The 20668-nt window shown below is 40.7% G+C and overlaps 1 protein-coding gene across 1 annotated transcript; it reads left to right on the top strand.

Moving 5' to 3' along the window:
* The first annotated feature begins 442 nt into the window (after positions 1-442).
* On the top strand, positions 443-19972 carry MICALCL (MICAL C-terminal like). Its single transcript, XM_010189731.1, has 7 exons — positions 443-1706; positions 7916-8010; positions 10088-10180; positions 12123-12216; positions 17592-17691; positions 18798-18871; positions 19788-19972. Exons 1-7 carry the CDS (start codon positions 443-445, stop codon positions 19970-19972), a joined length of 1905 nt encoding a protein of 634 aa, XP_010188033.1.
* Positions 19973-20668: the final 696 nt, after the last annotated feature.

Genomic DNA, 20668 nt, shown 5'->3' with positions numbered 1-20668 from the left:
AGCAGATCTGCTTTTGTTTATTTTCCTGCAGATAGGACTGTTTCTTTCTAAATAAAATATTAAAGGCAATTCATACAGGTATGACAGATTCTTAGCATGAATAACATTACTTTTACACTATTAAAATTTCCAGAAGTATTAGATCTTCACTTTTACAGAAATATTAGCCCTTTAGGGGGAACATCTTTTTTTCCTATTTTATTATCATTTACATATGTATGTGGATATAGAAAGAAAATATTAATTTTATTAGTATTACGTTAAGATTGAAGTTGATTAAAATATTGTATGAAATAAAAGATACACTAAACTGTATTTTTCTACCCCTTTAAAAAAAATCTTCTTTTTGTAGCTGGCTTCTCACAAGAAACCACCAGAAGTTATAAGAGGACATTTCACATCCTACAGCCCAGTATTTCAAAGAAAAGAAAGAGACAGAGAGATGCCTGAGGACATCCATCTCTATGTGCCCCATTGTCCTTTGCAGAGCAGCACCAGAGGTTCTCCACAGACCCCTCTTAATGGGACACTGGCTGCTGATTTATCTGAGCCTGAAGATGCAAATGGTGGCACTGGGACATACACAGCCCAGGGCTGGAAGGAAATAAAACAGAAATATACCTCTGAACCAGAAGATTTTAATAGGAAGACAAAAATTATGTCATCTCCGGATTTGAAAACAAATGATGACAAAAATTCAAGGCACCCAGAAGAAAAGTCTAAGCAAGAATTAAAGGAGGTAAAAAAGAGGCTGGTGCCTTGTACTCAACAGCGACCCTTGTCGTATGATTCAAACAGGGTGGACTTAAGTGGAACCTGTCTGGGATATCAAAAGAAAGGAGCACTGGAGACATCAGAGGAGAAGGATGCTGACTGGAGAAATGATGTGTTCAAACTGTCTGGTTGTCCTGTGTCATTTGCAGATGATCCTCCACCAGCTTTGTCAGTAGACACAAAAGATGTTTTGAGGAGGCCAGATGCAGTTGTCAGGGACCACACAGTTGACCGGCCAAAATCACCGCTGAGGGTCATAGCCAATGCGATCAAGAGGTCTATTTTGGAGCCTCTAACTTCATCTCCAGAAGGACTAAAGCAGGACTCAGACAGCAAAGACAAAGCCTCTTCAGAACAAGCTTTCTTCATCTTTCCCAGTACTCCTGGCTATTCCCTAAGCCAAAGGAACAGTAACAATAATTGTGCAAATAACGCTCAGCCACAGAAGCTTAAAGTAAGGGAGCGGGCAGGAGAGTATTTAGGAAATGGGAGCACTCTCTTAAATCCGTCTCATTTTTCTGTCGGCTCTGAAAAGACATCTCTAAGGGATTACAGCGAGGAGGTATCCTTCCCAGTCTACAGTCTTCACAGCAGGCCTTCCAAGATGACCAATATACCTCAGAAATCATCTTGCACTAGGATGGAGGATGTCCCAGGACTCCTTGAAAAGTTTACTTTTAAAGAGACTTCACCAGGGGGTCCCACGGATGACATAATTATCTGTAATGAAAAGTACCTCCTCCTTTCATCTCCAGAGCCCAAGAACACCTCCAAGGACAATCTAGATGACTCTGCACAGAAGGGCAATCTTGGGTCGCTGGTTGATAGACTGAGAAGTAACATTTGTGACAGAGAAGGGAATTCCTTTGTGCCATCTCTGCCTTTCATGGAGGACCATTCTCCAGAAGAGAGGCTATATTATCCTTCCACAGGTGAGGGCCTGAGTGGAATTAGTTATTTCTAAGAGTAGCACTTAACGTTTAGAATACCTGTGTGTGATCATACAAACACGTATCTGTTGTATGTTACGTTTAATTTATAGTTACTTTCTACATAGGAAGACTTAATAATTTATTTATTTTTTTGGTTAATATTTAGAGGTTGCTTCTGGTTTAAAGGAGCAGAGTTGATTTGTGAGCAGTTTATTTGCAAGCAGAGCACAGCTCACTAGACTTGGGTTTGATCTGCTCACTGCTGTCCAGATGTGTTTGGGATGGGAAAATGTAGTTGCTGAGGTGGAAGGAGGTGTGAGGCAGAGTGGGATGCTGTACAGAGCAGCTGCTGCTGTGACATTGAGCGTGTTGTGGGAAGGCAAACACAGCAGGGTAGCAGGTGAGTGCCGAAAACTCCAGTGTGGTGTAGACTGCATTTGCGACCCTTTCCATGAGGAGCTCAGAGACTGAAGCAATACAGTTGCAATAGCAAGAAGCTTTGCTCTGTGTATGTGCTCTCTCCCTAGATGCCTCCTCGGCACTGTCTGCTGTCACAGTGACAACTGTAGACATATTTTTGGAAGCTTTGTGTGTCATTAATATCCCCTTGTTGTTTTATTTGAGAGGAGATAGAACCTTATTGACATACTCTGACCTATTTGTGAGTCTATTTGAGCAGTCATTAAAAGGCATCAATTTTCATGTTTGCATGCAAGAACAATGTTAGTATTAAAATTGCGGACAAGTCCAAGAAGTATTAATGTAAGACAAACATCAATTGGAATAATCTGAACATAGGCTCAGAAATAATTAAATGCAGCACAGTTTCAGGTATAAAATATGAGGTATGAGGGCTGCAGCCACCTCTCTTTCTCAGTGATCCGTCTTTCCACAAGCCTACTATAGGAAGTGCCAGTTATTTAACTAACCTATTGAGTTCTTTTGACATAACTGTTTCTTACTTGATTAAATTGCAACCCAAACTGTAACCCCAGAATTGCTGCTGTACTGCGGCATTGAAATAACAATCTGTATGTAAAATGTGAAGCCACTGAAATGTTCTTAGTAAGTTCCTAGCCAGATCTTTTTTGCATTCTTTCTGCTTCAGAAGTACTGCATACTATGAGGAAGATATACGGTATATAAAAGATTTAATCTGAAGCTCATTAAAATGGATAGAATAACTCCTGCTTTCACTCCTGGATGTTTGGATGTGATTCTCAGAGCATCCTTCATCTAACAACTCAGAAAACCAGGCATCCCCATCACACTGTGGTCTCCAGTGGGAAGCATTTTTTAAGTCTACACCTAGTCATTGCCCATCAACTACACCAAGTGGACTTGCTCTTAACATGATGTATTACAATAATTACTATGTTGTGTTCCTACTAAAATGGGAAAAGTTCTTCTTAGGTTTGAATAATACTATATTTTAAATATTTTGGGAAAACATGCTGGTTTAATGTGTGTTGCAGTCCCCTGCTCTGCAATCTGAAAGTATTATCCAACTTATTATAATTATTGAATATAGGCATTGCAAAGTCTGTTTAGAGAGAAAATAGAGTTCCTAATAGAGTAGGAATCATGTGATAACATCCTTAGAATAATCCCTTAGATGAGATGAGAGTTGTTATAACTCAGTTTGTGATTCTGTGTTGTTTACATGGCTCATTTCATTAAGCAGGACAGCCAATTTAGTTGATGAGAAAATTAGATATGTTATGAACTCACTTTGCTCTTTTTGTGCACTTTTAGATTGAAAAGAGATTGCTTGCCAGTATTTCAGGTTCATACACGATTCCCACTACTGCATCTTTGTACCACTGAAAGTCTGTGTGTTTGCAATGTTCTTGTCAGCTAGGGCACTGTTATCTCAGTGATTTCATATTTTAGAAGGGGAACTGAGGCACTGCGAGATTAAATTACATGCCTAAGACCACATGAGAATTGTGTGGAGAAGCAGAGATGTCAGGCCAAATAACTAAGCCCATTCAATTTCTACTGGCCTTTCTTTTCCTCTCCTACTCCATGGAAATTCCCATCTGGTTTGGGACACCAGTGCCCCAAAAGATATGTGTAGCTTTGCTTCTCTCTTTTGTAAACACTGAAGTATATGAAGTGGTCATAATTAACTCCAATGACCTTATAAAAATATGCAATCTTGGACACTTACAGAGGAAGCCAACAGATTAATGTAACATTATGTTATAAGAACAGTTCCTGTTCCAAGACTTTCTGTATATTTAGACTACAGTCATTACTGTGACACACAAACCCCAGAAAGGGAGGTAAGCTGTGACATGCAGAGTGACAGTGTGGTTTTCCCTGTAAATCTCCAGAAAAATCAGCAGTGCTCCCATGTCTAATAGATCCTCTTTGTGCAGAAGACCTCAAGTTTCCTAGGAAAGCAAGTACCTTAGATTTGTATGTTAAGGGAGGGGTTCTCAGAATCACTGGACTTTGGTCCAGTTGATCCCTCTAAATACAGCGTGGATTTTACCACTGATGGCATTGGGTGGCAGCGCACTTAGGCCAGAGCAAAGCGTCTTTGAGACCCACCCTTGGATTACCAAGCTGTAAGGAACTGGTCATAGGAAGGAATTTCAATTTTATGAATGTATTTTTTCTTGCCTCTCACAACATACATGTATAGGGATACTAAGTCCTGATATCAAGAATTGGAGGTTTCCTCCAACTTTGTACTTTGAAGTGTATTCTGTGACGCTGTCAGATTCAATAACCATTAATAACAATAATAATTAATGCTTAGTTTCCTGTGATTTGAAAGCTGTAAATCAGGTATGCTAGAACCAAACTCCTAGCACCTACTGTGAGGTAGGAATCAGGAATAGATTAATACAGATTTCAGAAATACTTGTTCCTTTCACCTTTATAATTAAGAACTAAAACTAGGGCTGACCATCCCTGGTGATATAAAGTTGTATTAGCTGGGGATGAAAAGCTCCAGTATAACATATGTTAATCTGGAAGTTAAGGAGATATTAGAATATTTAAGAAATAAGTAAGAAATAACTCCCATTTTGAAGGAATGAGGTGGCTGTAAAGAGAAAGCCCAAGTCTAGAAGAGTTAGTATTTGGAAAAAAACATATGTTTTTGAGATACTTTCTGAAGCGATCGAGCTTTAAGGCTTGACATATTTGGAGCAGACAAATTACTATTATCTAACTTTAATATTGCATTTCTAAGCTTCAGATTTAAATGAGATGGTGAATGTAAAAGTTCCTAGGTTGAACATTTTTAAGTGTGAACTCCTTATCCAAATCCTCTCAGCTGGCAACTAAATTCTGCCGGTTCTTGCCTCTTTGGAGATGGGGAAGATTAATGCTCAGTCATCTATAGTAGAATCTATAGATGCTGTAATACAAAAGAGTGGGGTTTTTTTGTTTAGTTTTGGGTTTTTTTGGGTTTTTTTGTTTGGTTTTTTTTTCCCAAAAAAATACAATAAACTTGTGGTATTTAGCTCTGCAATAAGGCATGTTCATTCAGTGAGGAAATTTCTTACAGTGCTTGTTATAGTTGTCCTGAAGTTGAAATTTGCATCTGAGATATGTTTTAGGGTATATTTCTGGTCTTTCCTACAAGGAAAAAAATAGCTGAGCAGAGCACTAGGTGGCTGCCTTTCTAGTGCTGAAGGAAACGCACTGTCCCACTGTCTCTATATCCCTGAAATGTGGCAGGACCACACAGCTGGAAGCCAAAAACCTGTATTCTTATCCCAATTCTGTCACTTTGCTGTGTGCTTCTAGGCTGCTCTTTGGAGCAGCCAATGCTTCAGTTATCCACATGATATTAACAGAGAACTTCACTGCTGTGAAATGTGCACACAGTAAATGTGACAGAGACCATAACTGTCTACGTCCACAGGTAGCTGCATCGGGTATGTCATCACTGAATGGCTTCACGTGGTCCTTCATCCTGTAGGTTTCTTAAGCTGGAGATGATGAAGTATGCTGCTGATTGCAGTCAGGTGGCTGTTGTCTCACAGGGCTATGGGTGCCACATCCCTTGAGAGGCCAAGCTGTTCTGGGGCAATCTAAATGGCTTTTCTCTGCAGAGCAAGTTGCAAATACCTGGCTCTCCATAGCAGGTAGGCATTGGGAGGACTGTGGATGTTATGAATCTATTCTGTGCACAGACATCAGCTTCCTCATGCTCATGAGATGGCTCTTGGAAGTCTCTGGAGAAGTCATTGACACCCTCTCTGTCCCAGAAAGGCAAACAGCTCCCGAATCACACTCCCGAGGAGGAGGCATGGGCCCTTGTGTTGCAGTAGGCTGCTTTTCATCTAACCCTTGTAACGCTTTTTGAATTATTGATATCCCTCAAAGAGGAGGACACAGAAAAGCAGTCACTTGTCCCCACAGCTGAGAGAAGAAAGGGAGCGTGTAATTGCTTGTGTTTCCAGCCCTGCCAGGCTGTAAGGTTTGCTGCTTTTGCTTACCATGAAACTTGATTTCATCAGCAGCCTGACCACAGGGTACTTACTGCAAACTTTCTGTTGCACAGTGAAAAGCAAGGTAAGAGAGTTTACACCCTAAAAGAAATAGTAACTGTCATATCCCCATGCCTTCCTCCACCTCTTGTGCTAGGAAGTGCTTTACAGCTGACGGTCACTGCCAGGGGCAGAGTTGGGGCACAGCTGGATTTGCACTCTTGTCCGCAGGATGTGGGGCAGTGCATGGTACCCCATGCACTGGAATGGGACCCCAGCAATTATGAACCATCGGAAAGTCCCCAGCAGGACAGCACATAGGAGCTGTGTCCCTCCTCCAAGGGCTGCAAGGTGGAGCAGCTTATGGTGGCAGCCATGGCAATTCTGGCACAGGGCAAACACCGGGGAGGCTGGTGACCCACCTGGCATTTCTGCCAGGGCTTTTGCACCCCTGCTGCCCAATGACCTGTCCTGCAAAAAGAAGAGCAGGACTGAGGTCTGCTCCGCTGGACCCTCAATACAAGGGCTGGGTGCTTCTAAAATTGAGACCACTGCCAAAAAACAGAATTTCTGCCTCAAATTTTGTGGATTTGCTTTCTTTGCTTTACCATCTGGGATGAACATGTTTAGTAGATCCTGATTTTAAATTGGGGCTTGAGACAGGAATCCTTCTTCAGGACTGGAATCCAGGACAAGGCAAAGAAGAAACATTTACACCAGGAGAATGGGAAATTATTTTAATCTGAATATTACTTGCATGTAGAAAGCCAACTGTTACCTCACAGATACAAAGAAAAATGGCACTGTTAGCTTTAAATAATGTACATTTCCAGGACGTTGCCCAGCTGTTAATCATTAACCGTATAGCAGGTTGAAGCGTAGAGACAGATGTTCCAAAAGCAGCTTTATTTTCTGAAATAAAGAGAATGAAGCTATGAATTAGACAAATTAAGAAGAAATTCAAATATTTACACCCAGTTGAAACAAGATGCTGGAAAAATAGGCATGATAAAATTGCTGCAATTAAATGTAATTTAATTTATAATTCTGAAAGCATGCTTCTTCCAAAGGCAGCCTTTGAGTGTTCCTTATGGAGTGCATTGTTGTGATGTATGGATTTTTCTGACTTATTATGGCATTTTAATCAACAGTTCAATGATGTGATAATATTCCTAAAGCAGAAAAATAAGTGACGTTTGTTTAGACATAATTAATGAAATATTTATGTTGCATGAGGCTGTGTGATAAAGCCTTGTTCTCTTAGTCCATTTGCTTCTGATTACATTTGTGATTTTTTTATATGACCAGACATTCTGACGCCAACTATTTTACACTGAGCAGATGTCATGTAGTAAAAATGGGTGCCAGATGCTACAAGCCACATAAGGGTAATTTGTTTAAGAGCTGGCTCAGACTTTTTGCATTCAATTACACTGTATAGTGAGCCTTATACAATCATTTGGGTAATATGGCTAACTTCAGATATACATTTTAATGAACGTTGAGTGTGCTCAGAACAGCGTGCTATGTGCAGGGTACTCAAGGAATTAATTTATTTGTATGTAATACGTGAAAAAATTGACTATACCCAGACAGAGTTTTTGACAGGGATCAAAAATTTAATTAATGCCATCAGCCACATTTCCAAATTGCTCTAGATGCTGCTGATTACAACTCAAGGCAGGTGCAAAGTGTCTGTGTAGGTTAAGGAACAGTATTTTTTGCTCCACTGACTATTTTGTTCCTACATTTTAGGATGTGAACACCTACCTGTCAGAAAACAAGCTACTGAGTATTCTGCTTCTTCCTCCGATGATGAATTTGAATCCAAGCCATCATTAACATACAAGGTAACCTTAACTTGGAAACAGAAAGATATTTGCTCAGTTGGACTGTATTTAAGATTCATCATATGATTTTCATCTAAAACACACTGCAATATCTCAAAGTGGGGATGGGAACGCTTTATCAATGGAGGTTACATGCCATGGAGAGAAAAATACATTAAAACTCTTAAGGATAGATGAAAATGAAAATTTCTGTTTCCTCTTTGGATCTATAATTCCCCCAGGTTACACCAGTGTTGACAGAGGAGCTCTTAATTTGACAAGCAGACATGTTTCGCTGAAACCACTTTGAAGCTGCATTCTTAAGTGGCCTTAATATGTAGCCCAACAAGCAAACTATTGAAAAAATTAAACCAAACAGATGCAGATTTCCCTTGGGGAAATGCAACTTCATTGGAGAGGTGCTACAGGCAGGCTGTGTGGAAGACACTGTGTTTATCCTAATCAGCACGACTGCGTGAGCCGTGAAGTCGCACCCAGACCCCGTATGCCGAAAGGGCTGGCTGCACACTGGGATCTCTGAGCCCCAACTTGGCTCCTGTGGCTAGCAGGAGTGGTGGGGGTTAAGCCACCAGTGAACTCTTGATACTCAGCTCTGATCTTAAGAAACAGAGCTTCTATTGCCTGCATAGCTCACCAGAAATGTGTTTACTTCTTTCCTGTGGAGGGAATATTAGTAAGTGGAATTAATAGTACGAGGTGACCTTTTGATTTCTTGCCTTTAGGGGAGGAGGGGACGGGAAAAGAAAGCAAAGCAAACAAGAGGCTGCCCAGTACACTGAAAAAAAAACAAACAGCTGAGCTGAAAGCTAAGTGGAGCTTTGATTGGAGACCCAGTTGCACAGCTCCAGGGGAACCAAAGTGCCACAAGGCAGAAGCGCAGCAGCATGTGGCAACACATACTGCCAGGATCTGTGTCAGGATGCACCGAGATGTCGGAATTCATCGTTCATCTTTCCTACAGGAAAAACAATCTGTAGTAGGATAATATTATGATGAATTAAATAATGTTTAAACAAAATGGAGAAAAGAAGGGAGATGTGGGAGAAGACTGAACAGGAGCAACTCCCAACAGTTCAGGCAGGAGTAGGCAGCACTGCCGGGGCAGCTGCCAGGAGTGGGGTGAATGAGCAGCTGTCGCACATGGGCATTAGCAGTGCCTCAGTTTTGATGCATGTTCCCCACTCAGCTTGTTTATCTCAGCTGCCTCCTAGCACCTCTCTTCATGCCAGCTCTGGCTGCTTTTTTGCCAGTACCACCATTTTTCTCTGGCAAAACTTGCTGGGAAAAATTTTAGTGGCTTCGTGGCTTGTTAATTTTTTAATTGTCATGTATATGATTCTCATATATTCTGTCTCCTCCAAAATGAGAAAATCACAGCCTTGAAGCACTTCCAGATATCTTGGGTCAAGGGCAAGATGGAGCAGGTGCAGGTGAATCCCTTGGCCAGCCCTGCAGCCACGCTGCTCTGCTTTCCCGGCAGCAGTGACAGGTACCCACGGAAAGGCAAAAAAAATCTTGGCAACGCAGTAGGGAAACAGCACTAGGAAAGGTTTTGTAGGGCTTCAGGTAGCGTCCTACAATGGCTGTTTCTTTTGGATACAACCCTCTTACTGTGTTACAAGTTATCCAAATTGAATTTTACTGCTTAGCAGCTACAGCAATAGAAATGTGTTGAGTTTTCTTAATCTGGTGCTTCCCACTGCCTGTGCCTGGCTTCTTCCCTGATCACAGTGATGTCTTCAGTAGCCATGTGTAGTAGAATAATGTATATGGTCAACTTTGCAATTCAGACTGTTTTTATTGATAGACACATTTCGCACTCACTAAGGGGTTGCCAAAGTCAATGTAGGCAAATGCATGAAAATATTCTTACATGAATATTTTCATTTCAGTTGGGTTGCCTGAATCCCCCTGCAGTAGCTCCCCTCACTTTGAGCGGGAGGGTTGGGTTTGGCAATCTCCAGAGGTCTCTCCCGACCTCAACAGTTCTGCGATTCTGGGGAAGGCTTGTGTAAACCTGTAATTACATACTTATGCTTTGATTGTGCCTTTTTTCCTTCCTCTTTCTCTTCTGTAGGAAAAAAGGACTGTCAGAAGGAGAAGGAAGCTGGAGAAGGAGACAAAGCAATTGATTAAACAAGAGGAGTTGAAAAGGCTTCACAAAGCACAGGTGAAAAATGTAGCTCGCAGTGTCCCATTTGTCTCCCAGGAATGACTAGCAAGGACAGGGTGTACCCAATGTGGGCTCTGCACCTCTCCTTGCTCCTCACTGTGGCTTGCTGCCTTCTGTGTTGAAATCCACCCAAAACATCAGGAATAGGAAGATGTGTGTGGTGAGGTCTTGTGTCTCTACGTGACAAATCCACATGTGCCCCAGAAGATTGTCTTAATTTTGTAATTGTGTATGAAGAACAAGAGCAATAGTGATTGGCAATAAGAGAAGAATACACTGAACAAGAGGGAAAGACAGAGAAAGGGGAAATAACATCAGCCCCTGTAAATGTAAGAAATTCAACTGTTAACCCAATGTACTACAGGAGGGTATGGAAATACAGTGATGGGTTTTGTTCCCTCTCTGCCATAAAACTGAAAGTGAACCATTTTCTTTCTTAATGATACAAAGTTACTTCACTTTATACAGTCTCTGCTCTTCAGAAAATGCTGGAAAAGCTCTGGACTCTGCTAATGTTTTATTATTTCCAATAACAGTTCAAAGATTTGGGAATGCAACTCTGCATGACTTGATCTCAGACTGTATACTCTCAGGTGTCAAAATTTTCAGGTTCACTTACCACACATACATATCTATATGCATGTATGTATATATAAATAAATGGCTTATGTGGCCATTAGCACTTTGTATGTGTGTGTCTGTACTGTAACACAGGGTAGAGAAACCTGAGCTAGATTCAATCTCATTAATTCAGGTTGTAATGGTATTCAAGATATAGCAGCAGGGAGAGCAGGCATTTTGAAGGTAGTGTTGTCCATCGTCTTCTGTTGTATTACTATAGCAGGTGGTTAGTTTTGGACAAAGCTTCCGCTTGCTATTTCTAATGTACTAACATTAATTTTAAAAAGAAAACTAAGAAGTTGCTTTTCAAATATGAATCTGAAATCTCCATTTTTGTAAACATCACTGTTCTTGCAAAGTGCATAACTGAAAAGGAAAGTCTGTGTTTGAAATAGACAGTGGATTTTAGAAAATGCTAATATCTAGCCATTACTATAAAATCTGTGACAGATTAAAACCCATGGGAAAGAAGAATAGTATCTTATTTAGTCCAAAGTAAGAGCAACTGTGCTATAGTTTGAAAACTGTAAATTAGGTCAAGCTAATATTAGATGCATATGTGCCTTTTCTTGTTTTATTCTTTGTGGAAACAATCTTAAGTCCAAACTTTCTGAACCATCTTTCATGTTTGTTAGGCTGTTGCTGAGAGCTTGGCTTGGTATGCCCTAACACAGCCTGAAATGGAAACTGCTGAGCCTCCCTCTCTCTCTTTGACAATTCAACCTTTTAAGGTGTTTTATGCCTATTATCCACACAGAACCTCTGAAAATCCTATTTAAAATGGATGGACCTGTGAATGTAGAAGTCCTTCATGAAATGCTACTGAATTATCACTTATTAGCTCTTAGACACTTTCCTCCCTGTGCCAAAAGCTTGTGAAATATAAAAGCAAAACAAACAACAAAGCCCCATGGACAACAAAAGAGGTAGCAAAGCTTTCTAGCTGTAAACCTTCAATACTTATTTGAGCTTTATTCGTGTAGCATCTCAGAATATGTGCCTCTGAATGTGTAAGGTAGTGACTTTTCACACCTTGCAAGAAACAGAAATGTTATGATCTCTGTTTTGCAACAGGAGAGGTAAAGTTCAGAAAAACTGAGGTTTTTCTAATTCCTACAATACTTACCCTCACAAAAATGCAGATAGATACCTAGTGGAATTATTAAACTTCTTAGGCACCTAATATGCTCAATGAGTTTGCAAATCCCATGACTCCTCTGAGACCTTTTCAAGCTGTTTCTCTAACCGCTGAGACCATCTTTTGTCTGTGAATTTTTAAGCTATGTCTGTAGCTTTTATATCATTACAATTTTTGCAGGCAGTCCAGCGCCAATTAGAAGAACTGGAGGAAAGACAAAAAGCTCTGGAGATTTTTGGTGTCGAACTGGAGAGAGAACTAAGAGGAGAATCAGGTAAATTAAGCAGTGTGTATTTGCTTATTTGGTGGTAGGGGTTTTTTTAGCCTTTTTCAAAGCAGAGGGATTTCAAGTATTGCCATTGAAATAGAATCCAGTGGAAAATCTGAAATGAAACAATAACTGGAAGGGCAAAAATAATTGTTTACCCCTTTCCTCAAACTCTGTTAGCTCAAGAACCTTTATGCTGAATGCTATGAATTTTCTGTTGATTATCACAGATTTGGAATTATTTGCCTTGCTGTTGAACCTGAATCTACATTCCCTCCAATTTTTAAAAATCCTATACTGAGCTTAATTTCATTTTCTGGAGTGAACCAGTGAGGTTTCCAGGAGCTGCATCTCAGTTACCAAGCCAGCAGCAGCCTGTGCCTAGTAACAGAGCCCTTAATGACTTCTCCCGGAGTGTGAAATGCCATTAATATGATTAGAGCCAGTGGCCATGCTATATTAACAGCAGCACGCAGGCACACAGACCCGAATCACACAGCTTTCCCCACAACGGGTGGAAGATAACAGGGTTGTTGTCCTGGCCCTGCTCAGAGGCAAGGCTTTCCCTCGCCTGAACCAACTGCTCCAAGCATCCAGGACTGCGGAGTCCTCCCACCACCCCAGCTTTATCAGTGCTGCCCAGTGCACTGGGGAGACCTCCCGCAGAGGGCTGGAACATCTGGGAGCTCCTGCCAGGCTTAAAGTGGGGATGGGGGTGTGAACCGCGTGTGTGAGGGACTTCAGAGGGGGCTGCGGTTCTGTGCTGAAAGGAGTCTGGGGAGCTGACAGCCCGATGGCAAAAGTGTCTTTATTTACTTCTGGTTTAGAAAGCTGAATCTCCTGTTTTCGTGACAGGCAGTTGCACAACACTGAAAGCCTAGATATGTTTTGGCACCTGATCTTGTTGTTATCTTAGCTAGGCAACCCAGCACAATCTCTACATGCTGACTTTTTAAATGCCATGTTTCTTAGCAGTTAGAGCCCTTACGCTAATCAGTTCAGCAAAAAAGCGTTTGTCCTGCCTCTTATATTTATTAATTAATATCCTATAATTGATATTGCCAACCTATTTCAAATGTTATTTAAAAGGTTGGTTTTTTTTTTCTTAAATGAAAATATAACCATTTATTAAATGGCACCCACCTTACTGCCTATGAGAAAGTATGCTAAAAAGACTTTGAGGATTTGAAGTGTTAGCTTTTTTCTTTCTTGCTGATTTGCATATGTGTGGGTGGTTTTTTTAAATGTCAGAAATGTAGAGGGACAACAGGTTTCTAGGTCTTGGGACAGACACTAGATACCAGGGTAAATGGCCTAGAGGCACCTCTTGTTTTTGCTGTTTTGACAATTGCATTTCCTAGAGAAGGCTGGCTGCCAACAGATTGATGCTTCTCATTCTCTTCCCATCCTTAGTAATTGGATTGCCCTCATTAAGGTGAAAGTACTATTTTTTTTCCTCCCTGTTGATTGCTTGTGTGTAGGTGGCCAGTTACAAATAGGGCAGATACTGAAACGTAGGATGTTACTGTGTCTCTAAGTCTTCTGATGCAAAAGCATGAAGCTGTGGGTTTCCCAAACAAGATGCAAATGCTTTGTTGCTTGTAATGACATACGTGTAATGTTGCAGGAATTGGCGAGTTTAATATTCTGTTCCACCTTCTTAAAAATAATGGCCATTATTGTTTAATGAATGACCAGTGTTTATTTGGTTAAGTTGTACTTAAGCGGGTCTGCACTTATGCAATTCAAGTGATTTAATAGGTATTATTAAGGTAATTAGAAAACGATCACAGTTCAGCAATAATATTGAGCTGCAAAGGTTGTGAATAACCAAATTTAGAGACAGGCCTGCAAACACTCGTCTTCAGTGACATTTACGCAACTCTCCTCTAATAATTCTGTAAGCCCGGGATGAATGGCCCCTTTGTTAGGGGTAGTTATTCATTAGCTCCTCAACTGAATTAGAAGAGAACATGCGTGGGTGTGAAACAACTGCCATGAAGACTGATGAGCAAAATGAGGTTTTGATGATCTTCTAATTGTAGTGACAAAAATTCATGCATTAAAAAAAAAAAGTATCAGTCCTATGAATAATTTTTCATGCCCCTTATTCCCTTTATTCTGGTTCTAAATACCAAATAATAAATCACTAAGGCACCATTGCTTTGTTTTCCACTGACATTTGTGGAGGCTTATGGAGATCTTCTGCCTACAAGAAAATACAGAAATAAAAATCTCAGAACACATTTTCCACTGAAATTAGCATAACCGATCAGTTGACTAAACAAAGCATTAAGAATGACGGTAAAGAAGAAAAATCTGTGTTGAGAGAACTTTGAGAAATCTCTCCATGTTTTGGAAAGTAAACAAATATCTGCGCATGTTGCAGCTAGTTTTTCAATTCATCAGCAGCATATCCAAGACTTCTCTGAATTTTCAGCAGAGTCAAAAGAGATCTGTTGGAAAGCTGTAGTAATAAGAACTATGAGGTTTAGCTGTTCCTAGAAGGGAGAAAACTGGCCAAGCCCCCTTCACTGTGTGACCGCTGTACAGAGGGTCAGCGTAGCACCACTCTGGAGAACAGAAGGTTGAGGTTTTGAGAAGAGTGTTCAGTAAATACTCCTCTGCATCCTCTTCCCTCAGAAGTGATGGAAATAGAAATAGCTACAATGTAAATAGAAGAACATCTGACTTTCAAACAGGATCGAGATTAAAGGAGATTTGGATAAACCAGGAGGAGAGTTTTGCTTTAGTGATGCTGTAAGTAAAAAACGAGTGCGGCTCACAAAATAAACTCACAAATTGTTTTCCCTCTAACATTTAAAAAGATCTGCTGTACTGTGTTGCAAAAGGTTTCATTGGCTTTTTTTGCCCTTGGAAGGCATAAAGCACTCCATCAGATTGAAATAACTATTAACATTATTATTAACAAACAGTTGAAAAGCCTGGGGAAAAAATGCCCCGGGGGGATACTTGTGGGGGCATCCTGTGGGATGGAAAAGGAGGAAAAACAAGGGCTATTTTTATTTCAGCTTGCACTGAGGATTTTGCTGAAATGAGTGGCAATTTTGCGAAGTGCATTATTCTCTGCTTACCTCAGTCAACCTATGATACACAGTCTGTTACTAGAGTTAGAGAGGTTTTTAAAGTGTAAAGAGGAAACATTAAAAAAAATTTGCCTAATCAAGAAAACAGAAAACAGGGAATAGTAACCCTCTGTGTGTGTGCAAGACATACACATACCTGCAATTGCAATGGTTTCACTGGCAGTAAGATAAATCAAATTTTGATGATAACTTCTGATGGTGTCATATGAAGACCTAAGGCTCTGAATACTAATGCTGCATCCCTGCACTGAATCTGTGAGAACTTACCATTGACATTCCCAGTAAGAAAGTCTCTGATAGTCACTCTGATAAGACTTTTTTTTTATCACCGCATGCTAACCTGGAAGATCCTACAGGAACACATCCATTGCTGCCAAGTTTTAATGGAATTGGGCAGAAATTGGACCGAGATTTCTTTGCCTTCTCCTGCTGCTTTCTCTTCCCATTTCATCATAACTTCAGATTAGGGTCAAATCCTGATGAGAAAACACAAAATGACACCCAAGCCAGTGTGACCCCAGTCCTTGGCGTGGAGCCCCATGTAATTCTTCTGATGCTGACAGGAGGTGACCCGGGCTCTCTGGGATGACAGTGCCTGATGAAGCCACGCAAATGGGCTGGTGATCCCAAACACCCAACCATTTCCCTCCCGCTCAGGAAGATTGCTGAAGGGCTGCATTGGCTGAGATCATTACTGCCCACAGGAGACGGGCTATAAACTGCTGCTGTTGAATGGAGTCAAATCCACTTTGTCATTAAAGTGAGGGACAGCTGAAGCAGTAGAGACTAGAGGGTAATTCCTGGGGCTGAGGACAAAGGACATTTCAAAATGACAACAGAAAGGTACCTGAAATGCTGCTGAGGTGTCCAGGACTCCAGCTATCTCTCCATTTGGTAACCTAGTTTAATGATATTCTTGTGACTGTCATCTATGGAGCTCGAACCTGAGACCTTTGGGCTTAAATTTCAGCACTCTCAGTTATCTGAAATAAAGGCGCAGAAGAAATCACTTAAATCTCCATCCAGAGGAAAGAGGCAGGCTGGTTTATGAGGATTTTATGCTTGACTTTCTAGTAGTGTGATGTAAGGACTGAAGAGGAGAGCACTGTGCTCCCCTGCCTGCCAGCAGCACCCTCTTTTGCTTTGTGTCTGCCTCCAACATGCAGCAGCAGCATGGTGGGGTGTGTGACCACCCTATGCTGAGGCAGGAACATGGGCTGGCTGTTGGCTTTCTGCTTCTGAAGGGGTCGGTGTGTCACCTAAATTGTTGCCTCATCCTGGAGTAGCGTAAGATATTTGATTCCTACAAGTGATCGCTATTTTGTGGCATTAGAGAGTGGATGGGCAGAGTAGATGTTGTAGGAGGCATTTGCAGTGCTGGTGCTGCTGCTGTAATTCTGCATCACAGGGTGGTGAGGTGGTTTTGTTTTGTGCAGGAGATGAATGGAAAATGTGAAGTGATGGCATGTGTTAAAAAGGACAGCAAGGTAAAGAAATATGTATGTACTCTGGCTTGCCACTTGAAAATACCCAAAGATTTTTGTGTAGGTGGTGTTTTAGGAGCAGTAAAGACCCTCACCTGGTGAAAAAGAAATCCATCTTCCTCTTCAGCAAGGCAGAGTCAAGCTGTGAGCTCTTTGAGAGAGAGAGAGAGACCACCTTATGTTACATGTCTGTATAGTGTCTTCCAGATATATACTGGCCCAAGGGGTTACAAAACCATGCAGTAATCATAGATTTGTCCTGTCCCACAGCCCTTCCCATCATTCAAAGCAGATGCAGATTTAGAGGCCGGTTGGTAAATGAATGGAAATTTGTAGAGGATTTGATTGTGTGTCTGATGCCCACTGGAAGCAGGGACTAAGTTGTTACTTGCCAGTATGTACATTCTGAAGTCTGTTTGCGTTTCTGGGATATCCATTTACACATATAGACCAGTATCAACAGAGAAACTGTGTTATCAAAGCCAGAACTAAGAAAAGAAAAAGTGCCCATTAAAAAAAGAAAGTCTGTTGATCATTTGAAAGAAAAAAAACTTGACTTCCAAAACAAGTGTTTTTAAATTTTATGCACCTTTAACTGCAATAAACTACAACATTCAACTAAATGTAGACAAGAATGTTATACCCATACATTACTGATGTAAGTTACATACAGAAAAAAAGTCGGCATTTGAACTCATCTAGGCTTGCAAATGAGAACCATCTAAGTGAACTGAAGTAGTAAGAGCACTGAGAGCCAGTAATGCACACTTAACTCTCCTATTTTAAACAGATTCAGGCACAAAGGATGAAACTCAGATGCTACATGAATGGTTTGAGCTGGTCCTGGAGAAGAACAAATTAATGCGTTATGAGTCTGAGCTCCTGATTATGTAAGTAAGGACAAGCATTAATGCTAAAGATGGGGAGGGGACAGGGCAAAAGTTTAGTCACATTACACCTGAACCCCTTCCTGTGTGCTGCAGTTTGAGACTGTCAGGGAATAAATGTACCCAGAGTAGCTACGATCTGTTTTGAACACACGTTTTCAGTAGAGCCCTCCTCATCCTTCCCTCTCACGGTGGTTCAAATTATTGCAATCGTATACAGTATTCTAAACCAGTATAGTATGTGAATGCTCTGCCTTTACATAATGTGGGCCTAATGAACACTGGGGCACTTTCTCCTGTGGAAGAAAAATAGTCTGATAGGTTTATCTCAGGTTTTATTGGACATATGGGAAAAGATCTAGGAATTCACTACAATGATGAACCAAACAGATACACAAAGCAACTAAGAACTGTCTCAAATGGCACTGTTTGTGGTTGATGGAAACAATATTGGCTGTAGCTCCCTCACCTTGCTCCTTGGAAACTCAATCAACAGTAGGCGGAGGTGACTCACAGCTATTTTCCCTACTGTTTCCGGGCAATGTAGGAAGGCAATGAGAGCTGCAGCAGTCATTACTCCCCCCTGGATTACACACCAGTGCAGGCTGCTCATTGCCATTTATCATTTCCATATCACTCAGCCAGGCCCCTGTACTGTGTGCAGAACTGCAGTCCAGCCATAGCTCTGGCTGCACCCCAATTTCTTCACGTGTTTCTGTTGGTGTCTGGATGTGCTCACGTGGTAATTCCCTTGCCTTGGGACCCGTTCCTGTGCACAGGGACTGGCAGGGCCCTTCTTGTGTGAGTCCTATCCAGAATCACGTTGTGGGTGCCACCATCAATGCACAGCTGGTTAAAGCCTTACAAGGTGCAATGTATGAGGGAGCTCATACATAAAGCAAAAGGCAGTAGTGGTACTTCTGGCATTGCTGTGGCAATGTAGGCAGAGGCAAAGCTTTTAGCCTTGACTGCCCATGAGGAGAACATACTGGATAAACAGAATGCAGAATCTCTTAGTTGAGATAATATTATATATATAATATTCTACATTATATTATATATATATTTTTTAAAATGTTTATTCTTTAACATATTTTTTTTGTACCTAGAGCCCAAGAGCTAGAACTGGAGGACCACCAAAGCAGGTTGGAACAAAGGCTGAGAGAGAAAATGGCCATTGATGGTAAGTAAAAGGGAAGAGTATGCTCCAGCCTGCAGTGATGGACCATACCCACATGAGTCTCTGCTTGCTCCAGAAAGCACCAGAGTGACTGAGGCTCTTCCTCCTGAGCTCTTCTAGGAGTGCAGCTCAGCCAGCAAAATGCAGCTTGCGAGATCTTCTCATCTGAATTCCTGTCAAGACAGTTAAGCTAACCTGTCCAGTACCACATTGAACTGGATCAGAAGCACTCACACATGTTATTCTACTAATTGTGCTGTGCAGGCAGAAACATCCAGCTCTACATGTGATGATGGGCAGTAACAGAAAGTAGTTTCTTCAACCGCCTAAACACAAAAGAAGTCATCTATAGCATTACTGGTTACTGCAGTATTTTGGAACTGCTTTTAGGTACCTGGGATTACAGTTTGGGCTTGTCTTTTCATTTGGTATTAGAAAAGAGACTGTGGGAGGAAGGAAGGCAGGGAGAAGGAGGGTTACATAGCATTGAATACTCAAAAATATCCTGTTGTGTTCTAAGCACGTGGATTGTAAGTTATGGCAGTTTTCAATACTTTTTCTGGAAAACACTTTCAATTTTCTTACAGGTACTACATTTCACACATGGGCTTTTAATCTTGTATAAACTAAATTTAAACTCCAGGTTGTTTTTATAAACAAGTAGTGCTCTCTCTACCCCTTCCAGTCTAAGTTTTGCAAGAAGATCTACTCTAGACATTAGGAGGCTTAATTGTCAACTTTAAATGGCCCAAATGCAGAAGAAACTTTCCTTGAACTGTAACATGAAGATTATTCACTGCTATTGACTTCATTTGTCACTGACTATAATATTAATTCAACCTGTACAACAACAGTTAAAATTGAAAGCATAATGACAGAGTGATCTAGATTTTAACCTCTTATTTTTCTGATCTTTTAGACAGCCTTAAGGATGAGATGGATCTGAATGAGGAGGATGAAATTTTTACTGAGATGATGAAAGTAGTTGAAGAAAGGGACAAACTCGTGTCTACCTTAGAGGAGCAGAAAGTGAAAGAAAAAGCAGAAGACAAGCACTTTGAAAGCATTATATTGTCTAGAGGCTATCAGCTGAACAGAATTTAAACAGCCACATGCAAATAAACGTGATTTCATCAATATTTGTCATAATGGAGATACAGTCTTCTGAAAAATGAAGGGATTCAAATTTAGTATTAGTTTATTTGGGAAACATGTCGTTTTGTTATCAAAAGCTCTTAAGCAGTTTTTTTACTCATATGGGAGTGAGTCATTTCAGTATCAGTTTAAAGGATCACCAAAATACAGAATGGGACTGAATTTACCTGTCTGATGGGCATCAGGGTCTGTGAAAGGGACATCAGACCTCTGTTGTTTCCTTGGAATTTTAATGCTGAGAATAGAGTTCGTGAGAAACATGATGACATCATTCAGTATTTTTGAGATGGCATGGCTTCCATCTGTTTGTCTGAATCTATATGTGGTTTTGTTAATATTTTGGTACAGCCAACCCATGTTGAACTATTTAAAGGTCGAAAAGCAAGCATCTCATACAAAAATAAGGTTAATTTTTATTTCTGGTGGAGGAAGCGTCGTTTAACTAATAGCTACATGTAAGCACTCATTAAAACTACTGTAAATGCAATGTCATTAATTAATATTCCAGGTATTTGTAAGTTTTAGTGCACTGTGTGTTTTTGGACAAGAAGTTAAAGCAATATTAAATACTTGCACTTTGTAAAATAAGGGATTATCAAGGGGGTGACTACCCTTAAGACTATTACATACTCAAAAAAGTTTTTG

The sequence above is a fragment of the Mesitornis unicolor genome, unplaced genomic scaffold (assembly GCF_000695765.1).
Source record: "Mesitornis unicolor isolate BGI_N332 unplaced genomic scaffold, ASM69576v1 scaffold33858, whole genome shotgun sequence".
NCBI lineage: Eukaryota > Metazoa > Chordata > Aves > Mesitornithiformes > Mesitornithidae > Mesitornis > Mesitornis unicolor.
Note: the sequence above shows the minus strand (reverse complement) of the source record. Positions and strands in the feature narration are given on the sequence as shown.